The sequence below is a fragment of the Morone saxatilis genome, unplaced genomic scaffold (genome assembly GCF_004916995.1).
Source record: "Morone saxatilis isolate NCDOM2014 unplaced genomic scaffold, NCSU_SB_2.0 Contig14, whole genome shotgun sequence".
Taxonomy (NCBI): Eukaryota; Metazoa; Chordata; class Actinopteri; family Moronidae; genus Morone; species Morone saxatilis.
This window is the reverse complement of record NW_023339696.1, coordinates 4503839-4515019: the sequence shown is the minus strand read 5'-3', so window position 1 is coordinate 4515019 and position 11181 is coordinate 4503839. Positions and strand designations below refer to the sequence as shown.

General features: G+C 43.0%; 1 protein-coding gene across 1 annotated transcript in view; it reads right to left on the bottom strand.

Moving 5' to 3' along the window:
• The window catches only part of LOC118323069 (glutamate receptor ionotropic, NMDA 2B-like), an 86221-nt gene that overhangs the window by 37340 nt on the left and 37700 nt on the right, over positions 1-11181 (bottom strand). Inside the window, exons 2-3 of the mRNA XM_035654989.1 lie at positions 6919-7062; positions 5871-6141 (exon numbers count right to left, since the gene is read on the bottom strand). Coding sequence (XP_035510882.1) covers positions 5871-6141; positions 6919-7062 — 415 coding nt within the window. The remainder of the gene's footprint in view (positions 1-5870; positions 6142-6918; positions 7063-11181) is intronic.

Genomic DNA, 11181 nt, shown 5'->3' with positions numbered 1-11181 from the left:
TTTAAAGGAAAAACCAACACAAACCTCCTAGTCTCTGGAACCCTTTTACATCTGCACATAGGTGTTCAGCTGATTCATGTCATTTTCATCCTCATCAAACCAATCAATGACTGTTTGTGTCCTGTATGAAAGCCTCTGCATCATGGTTCTCCACTCTTTCATTCAGGTTTTTCCTTTAATTTGTCACCTGTCTATATACACTGTGTATATATTACATTTATATTATTTTAAGTAATTTATGCACATTATGTTTGGGTCAAGCCTTATTGGACATTTAGAGGTTGTGACCGTCTGATTAACCACAGAATTACACTAGCACATCCAATAGAGCAGCTAGAAGCCCATGACCCTCTGGTTTATATCAAGGCAGCTGTTAAGAAAGAAAGTTGCTCACTTACTTCCTTTGCCCTGATTTGCCCAGCATGACTACTGAACATTCGCTAAACCCCCCCTCCACTAGGCAGGTTGGTCAGGCTTTGGATTTCTTGTTAAAGTGTGTGCATGAGGCTGTAGTAACAGTGGAACTTTAACTTAGTCCCTACAGTAGTAACTTATATTTCCAATGGCAAGGGGCATGTCATTAGCTAACATTATGTTATGTTCCGGGTTACATTAGAATTATACCTGTTCAGGCCTGAACATCTACGGCCGGGTGCTACTATATCAGAGGTTTTTAATCAACTCACAGAGTTTTAGCGTTAGCGTTTGCTTACGTCAGCTCGCTACAGCTGATAAAATCTGTAGCTATCAGCCAGAAATCAGACAGCTGCTTTTGTTTACTTCTGTGTGAAACCAAGGGTTATTGAGGATTTCCAGAGGTAAATCTGCCACTATTATCACTGTAAACTGTATTTGTGCTGTGCTAAAATAGGAATTCTGTTCGAGCTTTAGAGCTGGACAGGTGTAGCAGCAGTAACTAAGGAGGGTGGATTTAGTCAATGCTCAATTTAACGAGTAAACCTTCCAGATCAAAAATCTTATCTAAACTCTCAACACCAAGTGCCCTTATGACTTCTGAAAATGGCCAATAACTGATCATTCTGTCTGGAACCCATTGGGTGCCTCTGGGTTAAGGTCACAGCTCCCAGAGAAGCACTGACTGCCTTCAAGTCAATTTATCTGGCTTTCTGTCTCTCTGTCTGCCTTTTAATCTGTCCCTCTCTCTGTCCATCAGTCGATCTGCGTCTATCTGACAGAGTATGACCACATGTCAGCCAGTCCACAACCATGTCAGTAGGCAGAAATAGACAGGCGGCCTGGCAACCTGCCTTCCTCATGGGGCCTCAGCACTGACAGCTCCGGCCCTTCAGGACCACATCTAATGTCACACACTGTTGACACTTTCTCAACACTCACACACTCCCATCGCTTTTTGCACACTTCACTTTTATTGTTTTATGGGATGTGCATGCACCGTGTGGCGTATTCTTTTTCTACATCTTGGGAACTGCTGCTTATGTGTTGATACATCTCTCAGGACATGTTTTAATGTCACAACACCCTCATGTCAACCTGCTATGTTATAGCTGAATGGCACTGTGGCAGCCATAAAGCCTTTTTTCTTGCCTGTATACTAGCTACGGCCTCAGTTTGAAGGCTAAATCTGTCTCCCTGTCACAGATACGCACACATACGCACATATACAAAGAAAATCACAAACAGTGCAGACATAGAGTATCCACAAGCAGGCAAATTGATTGGAGAACGTAACAGCAGAACTACCGTATCACTGGGTATTTTTGGAAACAGCTTATTATTGTCAGTGATGTCAGATTGGGTGGTTACGTTAGCACAGTCTGTGCAGCAGTGGTGTGTAACTCTGATCAGGAAGAATAGAGACAGAAAAGCTGTTAGTAAGAGAGAGAGAGAGCGATAGAGAGAGAGAGAGAGAGAGAGAGCTGAGAACGCCAAGGAGGAAAAAGAGGGACGGAATGAGCTGAGAGAAAAAGTCAGACAGCAGCAAAGATAAAGCAGCAAAAGAAACAGAAAAAAAACTGAAGGGAGCAGAGAGTTAGGAAGAGAGTCAGAGGAGGCTGAAATTGTGAGACAGAAAACACAGAGAAGCGAGGGAACAACAGCACGAAAGAGGAGGGTGGGAGGAGAGATGGTTCCCCAGAGCGCCACTTAAGGAAGGCATGAGTGGAATTACCCATGAGAATTGGGGGCTCTTCATCACACATGGTGCAAATTATTAAGTGTGCCTAGTAAGCAAATTCACCCCACAGCAAGCGTGCACCTTCTGCTGAACCCTGAGCTGCTGGATTCACCCAGAGCACACACCACCACACCATCAGTCACACGCTGTGCTGTGGTGTCGTTTCGCACTGCGTTAGTTCAGAAGTTAGTGTGGTTGACTGCCACTACAGGCTACATGTGGCTTTTATGATGTTGAGGTTGAAGCTCAGAAATAACGCTTGGCTGAATGATTGAGTTCTACAGCTGAATGCATAATGTCTACAAATATCATGCCACTATCTGCTTTTCTGAAGCAGAGTCTTCATCCTGGATACCTCAGGGCCAGTGTAGTTTAAATCTATCTTTTCACATGGCAAAGAAATTGCTACAGTCAGGATATCGATGCATCTGCAAAAACACACATAAAAAAACCACCAAATCAGTAGTCTTTCTGATGCTTTAGCAACTTGTTATGAAGGTGAGGCTGCTTTCAGTGCAGGTTTTACACACTGTCACTGCTGAAGCTGTTAAGTAACATCTTACCATCATGTTCATCTTATTGGCAGCGGAAAGCATTGACAGATCCTGCAGCAGCAGTGCTGTGAGCAGAAGCTAAGCCATCTGCGTGCTGACTTATATTCAACATGCGACTTCAATGCATACTACCATGTAACATTATATTTTGCAATAGATATATTTACATAAATACATGAAGCAGACATCCTTTTAACTATACAAAAAAGATGATCCACAGCATTTACGTTAGTCTATAGGCACTGTTTCCTATTCATCGAGCATTAAATGGGTGGATGACACTATCTGTCATTATGTCCCGTATGATTAATCCCATGATAAGTCAATGTTAACTGAAGAGGTTTGTGTGTGTGTCCATCACTGAAGCCACTCCGCCAGCTCCACTTTGTAATCATCCAGGCAGTACATGAGCTAGTCACGATTATCTCTGTGGCCACATAAATCAAGAGGGAAGTTGTTGTGTGATTTACATAGCTGATATGGTGATATATCAAACTTTATAGAGTGGAACTCTAATTTGGAGCAGACAAACTGATACAAACGCACACACACAACCATAGTTTCACCCTGGCCTACGAATAAACACTCTGGCCCTCTGCCATGTGAGGTACACAAAAACACACAACCCATTTGATTACACTCACCCATTATTTTCTCATGCAAATCAAGCTATGAACCAATCACACATTTCACAGACAAATGCACACAGACTTTACATAAAAAGGCACAAAACACACTCACTGGCACACACACACACCCAGGCTCGCAAACACACTCCTAACTCCCATTTAGAGTAAATCATCCATGGATGCCAATAAGGGAGCAGAGGTAAAAAGTTTGAGTTACAGTACTTGAACGGCACAACGATCTCTGGCCTGGCAACCATTTCCCAGAAACTGCTGAGGACAGGCAGCAGTGTTATATCTCCCCTGCACTGTAAATCAACAAGCCAAACACCAACAAATTATCAGGCTCATACGTCCAGCATAAATCTACTACCTACACTGAGGTTTACCGTCCTACGGAGAGTAAAATAGACTGAAGTCGTGGAAAGTTCCATTAGTACTCTTGGTGGCAACATCGCAAACAGTTACAGGTTTGATTCCAGCTGAGAGGTGGCCTTTCTAAAACTGTCTGTCCACCCCCAAGTACTGAAAGTGAGAGTTACATGAGGCAGTCTGACAGATGTGCCTGACAGATTGCGTGAGCAGGATGTGTGGTTAATGCACCCCAACTTAGATGTCACTTTGGTTCTACATTTGACCTTCAAAGGTTAGAATGACCTCCAGTGGTGTTGTGGGGGGAGAGCGGGGGAGAAACGCACCTTCACTTCTTATTAGGAAAGGTCAGTTTGTTTCTTGTCTTGCAGAAAAAAGCCAAATAGCTAACTGAAAATAATATTTGGGAAATAACATTTCAAAGGCCCAGTGTTCTTTCTGTGCTGTCAAGTACGCCAAATTTAGATTTAGATATTGCCGCCTCTTGTACGAGGGTACATGCCTTCATCTTTGTTTTCATGGCAGTTACTGCCATTTTAGCATTTTAGTCTGGCCCTTTTGACACTTCAGCATTGCATCAATTTTAGGGAAGAGTATCAGGTTACTGTACTGCAGGCTAACATTGCCACAAGTGATAAAGCAAGAACACAATTAAAACAACACAAACATGACATTGCTGCTTCCAAAGCTAGCCACAGGTGCTGTTAGCACTGCAACCACAAACTTAAACCTCAGTGACTCTTTACTGAGTGTGAAAGCTCATTCTTGACATTGGGATAGTAATTTTAAAAAGGTCCACTTACACGTATTTTCGAGAACATTTAATTGCATCTCAAAGTCTTCAATAATAATGTTTTTACTTTCTTACAGCGAGACAATGTAACTTTTGAAAGAACAAAGACGACATTCTTCCACTTACAAATGAAAAGCTGCATTCTTAAGCAATAAAACGCACCATTGCTCAGGTTTAAACGCAAAGGAGTTACTGCCTCACTTGGTCTAATATAACTAGTGGCTAATTTTAGAAAACTTGCAGTAAATGTGACATTATTCAGTAATTTCAGTGACTTTATTTGTGCTACTCTTAAACTACTTTTCAGCATTTACTACAATCCACAGTACTAACTGTCACAGGTTTCTCAAATGTCACAACAGTAAATTACTAACTACATGTATGTTTTCTTCTTCTTTTGAGAGAGTTAGGCATCTGATTCAGACTGGGGCTGCCTATATAGAAAATGCATTCATGCTTCTTTTAAAGCACTTTAGATGAACATCAACCAAACACTGCATGCAATATAATTGTTGTACTGGGAAAAGGGCTCAGGATTTTAGCTCAAAGCAAGCAAACATCCTTCCACACTAAGATTATGCCAGAGAAAAATGAGATCCACTTTAATTCCCTATTCTGACTCAGTTTCCTATAGCTGCCACACACTTAGGGAGACTCTGGCTCAAATCCAGACAAATTAATCCAGAACCTTGACAAAATTTCATTGCAATCTGACGGCTTGCTATCACGTCACTTCACCTGTCAGCCTTTTTTAGGCTAGTAGCCACAATTAGCAAGCTTGCTGTCAGAGATAGAAAAATGGAATGGCACCTTCAAAAACTAGCCAAGCAATGATAGGCTAACAGTGAAAAAGTGCACTTGTGGATGAAAAGACTGGAAAATACTTTACACTATATCTGAGAGAAGGAAGCACGAGTGTGCATCATTATAAGTGAAACAGCTGGTGATTGTCAAGCGTGGTAAAATGCAACTACAACACCAAACATGCACATTTTTTACAGTCCTCAGAGTACGGAAGTAAGAACCACAAAACTGAACCATCTGAAAACATCATATCAAGCTACCAGCAGAATAACTGTGGAATTAATTGGACAACAAGGTTGGGCATTTTAAACTAGGAATACAGTGAAACAGTCAATCACAGCAAACTCAGCACACACTTCATCAGTATGTCGGCCTGCACATCACACCTCTTGTACCAAAGTTTAAAGACTTGGTTACACAACAAAGGTTAATGCAGAAATAACCTTTGTGTACAAGTTTTTCAGCCTTAACTATGACTTGCTTAATCCAACCTTCCTGGACCTCTGACACGATTCTGGACCTTTACGACTCATATTTGAGTACACCTACTATAGCAGATTTCCTACCTGTTGGGAACTCTGCAGGCACTACAACAGTGTCTCCAGCTACCAGCGAGGGCACTATCCATGTGTAGCCATAGCCAGTGATCCCAACGGAGTGGGCCACCTCGAAGATGGTGTTGGCCTCTTCCTTCGTGCAGTAGAGAAGAATGACGGGGCTCTGGAGCTTCTTCAGCTGGTTTTGGATCTTTGAATCTCCGTCATCTACGGACATGTCAAGTAGTATAACTTCCTCCAGTTCCCAGCCCACAAAGCTGTTCTCGATGGTGCTACGGATCTGGATGGGACAGAAGAAAAAGAGGCTGGTCATAAGAAAGCAATTCTCAAACAATCTTTTTTTATATATTTATATCTTGGGGGGCGTTAATTGCATTCAATCGATGGTGACAGCTGAAGAGTGACAGGAGGACCACAGGTCAGATTGGAACCCTGGGCCGCTGCAGTAAGGATTCAGCCTTGGTACATGGGGAGCCAGTTCTACCAGGTGAGCTGGGCACCCCCTCCAACAATATTTTAAGATTCTAAGAAGGTCCAGTGTTTAGGACTTAAATGCAAAAGGCCATATCTAGAGCCAGTGTTTGGTTTGTCCCTTCTAGGCTACTGTGGTACATGGTGGTTCAACATGGAGGCCTCCATGGAAGGTAACCAGGTGTCTGAAGATAGAAAACGGCTCATTCTGAGGTGACGAGAAAACAGAACAATTCATATTTTCTTTTAATATACACTAATGAAAACACCTATGAATATTATATTCCCTTTGTGCCAATAGATCGTGTTAAAGGTTACACACTGGACCTTTTAATCTTTATCTTAAATACTAGGGAGTGCGTATATCAATTCTGTCATTTATTGGCAAAGTGTCTTTAATCAGCATCATGTAATAAAACGTTACCTGTTTCTTTGTACAGTAAATTTCCCAGTACAGTGGGGCCGCAATATTTCTATTGTGACACTAAAGTGATCAGAGATGGAAGCTAATTTATTTTCTGCTCTGTGTCATCTTGCCTTTATGTCCTGATTATTTGTGCATGTTGTCTCAGCTGAGTGCGGTTACCTTGGTGACAAAGTCCTGGTAACCAGGGTAGTACGTGGTGACGATGGAGAAGATGTACCAGTCGTATTCCTCCATGATGTTTAGTATGACCGAAGCCTGCTGCTCGATGGAAGGGCCAAATTGAAAGAACATGGAGTTGTCATCCTGAAAATGACAGAAGCACACAGAAGAACAAAGAAGCAGAGTGTAAATGGTTATGTAACAATATTGGCCTGAACTTTAATTTAGTTGGCTTTACACACAGAGGAGAAGAGATACTACTTAAAGGACGGCGGTGGTTTTGTAACATTATTGGTGCGAACATTAATTTAGCCGCCTTTATTCTCTCGCTCGCAGAGGAGAAAGGCGAGAGGACACCAGTGGGCTTGTAATGATACCGGTCATGATTTTCATTAGTTGCCTTTATGACTCCTTTAATGAGTTTGTACACGGGGGTGGCTGGAGCAAATTCTGGGGACTCAGAGCTGCTGTCCTCAATCTCATCGATCATTTTCATCAATTTGTTTCATTATAGCCGTGTTGGAACAATGCAATTTCAATGTAACCTGCAACCAGCTAGACGATGAATGCACTTGAAATGGCACACACCTGCCCTGAACATACTGTCACTAACAAAACCCCTTCGCTTGGAGAGGCTAAATCTAAATATAAGAGATACAGAATGTACAGCAAACCAAACAGTAGTACAGTTAAGATGCAGACACTCCAGTAAACATCACTCACAGACTGATATCCAAGCCTGCCACCAGTATTGAAATGGAATATTGAGTTGGACAGAAGAAGAGGAGGAGGTGAGAAATAAGAGTCTAGACAAGACTCTGCAGTTCTGCGACATGAGCTTGTTACTGTGCATGGGTGAGTCAGTCTGTGAGCCCAACTTCTGTGTACACGATGTACAGTAGTATGTTTATGTTCTTGGATATTCATGCTCCTAATCTGGCAAATTATGTGAATGGGAATGGTTTTGTGGACTCTTTGTGAGGAAAATCAGTGGTAGCTGACAGCCATGACAGGCAGGCAGGCAGGCAAGTAGGGTGTTGAAATCTCTCTGGCTTCTTGGGACTCCACGCTCCACTCAACATCAAAGGCTAACCTGCCCATCCCAGGGGACGCACATGGGTTGATCTGGTACCTTGTTTCTGCTTTAATGAGATCGGCACCATGCCGTTGAGGTGGCATGTTGAGAGGTACAATGTGCATGTGAAACACTTGCCGAACGCTCTTTCAAATAATGAGTGTAATGTGCTGCATCCGTGATGTTGAAAACACGTCGTTATCATCTCATGCTGTGTGAAATGCAATGTGCATCTAATGCTGAGTTCAATGCAGAGGCTGTGTTTCGAAATCATGAAATAATGATGCGCACACTGATGTTGTACTCGCGTTTCTCGGCTAACTTGAATCCATTTGTTCCTCAACTTTCTATCTCTTCTCTGCCTCTTTCTCTCTCATCCTTCATCCATCTCTATCCATTTCTCCTCTTGCTCTGCCATCCCATTTATACCAGTGGAATTACTGCCAGGGCACAGTTATAATTGAATTTCCAGATTCGTGCACTCCCGCTCCCCCCTTTATCCTCTGTACAGCACCACGCCACCCTGCCCCCCCATTTCCTCTGGCTTCCTCTCTCTATCGCTCTCTTCTTAAGAGCAGTATTAATGTACTGTCCAACACACTCATTCAGAGTGCCAGAGGTCTGCAGAATTTTCATTAGCCTTTGAGAAAAATACATGCTAAAAGAAGAGCAAGACAGACACAGAAGGAGGGAAAGAAGCATGGTGAGAGATATGGTAGAAAAAAAAAAAAAACACTGGAGGGAGAGGGTTGAATGATAGGAAACCTTGAATAAAATGAAGTGCTGCAAAACACCTCTTCATTTACAGCAACAATAATTAGGGTCTGGCCACATTATCACCTCTGTTGGCACAGGGTGATCGATTAGTGAGCATTAAAATTCCCAGAGGGGGTAGCGAGGCCAGCATGTCAGCCAGCCAGACGCAGGAAGCCAGCCAGCAAGGCTTTGAATACGCTCCTGAGCCGGTCACTGTCTTCTCTGTGGATCCACGGCTGACGTCAGTGCTGGCTACTGTACACAGACAACAATACACTACAGCACACAATACAGCAGGATGAATGGCCAGTGGAAACAGGGGAGAGAGAGAGAGAAAGAGAGAGATGGAGAGATACAGCGAGAGATAGAAAAAGAGCAGATAAAACCGTAGAGGAGGGAGCAGATAAGAGAAAAGAGAAAAACAGAGAGAAACTAAAGGGAGAGAAAGGAATTAAGCAAGCGAGAATAAAAGATAGAGATGTACAAAAAGCAGCGAGGATGTAGCTGAGATTTGAAGCCTCCGGAGGGACAGAGGCAGAGGACAATGTGGTGACAATAGGATGAATGGAGAGGAAGAGGGGCAGGCTGGCAGACGGCTGTGATCCTGTATGGAGTGAGTGAGCAGTGAAGGGGCAGGAAGCCAGGAGTCAGTGAAGGAGCAGGCAAACGGAGGTGTGTGTGTGTGTGTTTGTGCCAGGCCGTGCGCGTGTGTCAGCCAGTCAGCCAGCCATTTAGGCAGGAGGAGGCTAAGCCTGAGTTGTTCAGCCACAGAGGACTGCTGCTGTCAGAGAGAGGAAGAGAGAGACGGGAAACGTGTGCCCTCCTCTACGGGAAGTGTGTGTGTGTGGGGATAGAGACATATCTATGTGCCATTCATTGTGTGTGTGCCAGGTTATGTAGTTTGTATGTCTGTAAAAATGCATATGTGGGTGTTTGTGCCTCTAATTTTGCCTGTGTCCGTGTTTGTTTGGTCTCAGTAGGGCTCTCTGTTACATATGTGTGTGTTTCTGTGTATGTGTGTAGTCCACGGTTGACAGGCCTTGGTCTGCCAAAGTTGCCTGCTCTGCCCCAGAGCCTCCAAATGAGTGCACTCACACACTCCTGGAGCAGTTATTTGACTTGCAGGGGAGAGAGAGTCAATAACTCAGGTATTTCAATTACACACACAGGGGCACATCAGTGACTGCAAAAGAAATAGACCCACTTCCAATCTTGCTCTGGAATATGCACAACTACGTGTATGTGTAGTTGTGCATATTACACACACATACAAATTTTAATGGCTTTAATCGCAGACACTGACATCCTCGCACACATATATACACACATTTGTACACAGGCACGCAAGCACGCACACACACACACAGCTGCATCCAAAAACCCACCCTCAAATACGCACTCTAACACACACAATACAAAACACAAAATGACAAATATACACTGCAATCACAGGCTAATACTGGGGTGTTGCTATCGACAACCAACAAGCACTTATATACACAGTACACGCACACATAACGGCGTGATAAAACTACACTAGGCATCCTGCTAAACTGCTAAGTGCATTGTAAAGTGATCACATAAAGCAAATAAAGGGAAACATGGGAACACACTTTCACAGGTCAAGTGCATACACACGTTTACACTTACAGTCGCTGCATTCTGCACACGCTGAGTTCAAATGTAACCATAGGAAAAACTACAACATAATGTAACACACTGTGCCATTGTATGAGCTGCAGAAACCGGGCTCCCTCTGTGTTTTGATGACTGACAGCTGACATTGTGGTGAACCTACACAATAACACCAGAGAGTACATTATTGTCAAATAACTGTTCACGTCAGTTGGTACTTGGCTACGGCTTACTGGTAAAGCAAAGCAGCACATTTTCCAAGGTGGTAAAAAATAGTGCCAAGATTTAAAGTTTGTATTGTCCCAAAAAGGAAACATTATAAGTAACTATGTTATGTGTTAATGACAGTTGACCTGAGTCATCAGTTAGATGTTTTTTGCTGTTGCATTCTGAGAATTAATATTTACAGTGATGTTGGTTTGTACTGATGTAATTTGTGTTTTAAAGCAACATTATGTAACTTTTCTACCTTAAAATAACAGTGTTAAAATGATTTTGATGCTACACTGAGTTGTAACAGGGTGAATGGTGCCTCTGCCATTCATTGCACTATGTATCTTTGTGCTCCAAGGAGTCGAAAGCAAAAAGCACTATGTCACTGATTCTGATGTCCTCTGGGTGCTCCGCCTCAACTCTGTAATTTACAGTGTGTCCTGATAGACAGTAAAGTAACTGCTGATAAATGTAGCTGCTGTTAGCTTAGCCGTACTGCTTGGGACTGGTTGTTTAGAGCACCAGTGGAGTGCCACATTCATATGTGGTCCAAATCAGAAACAGGTCTGATTTTTTGCAATGCA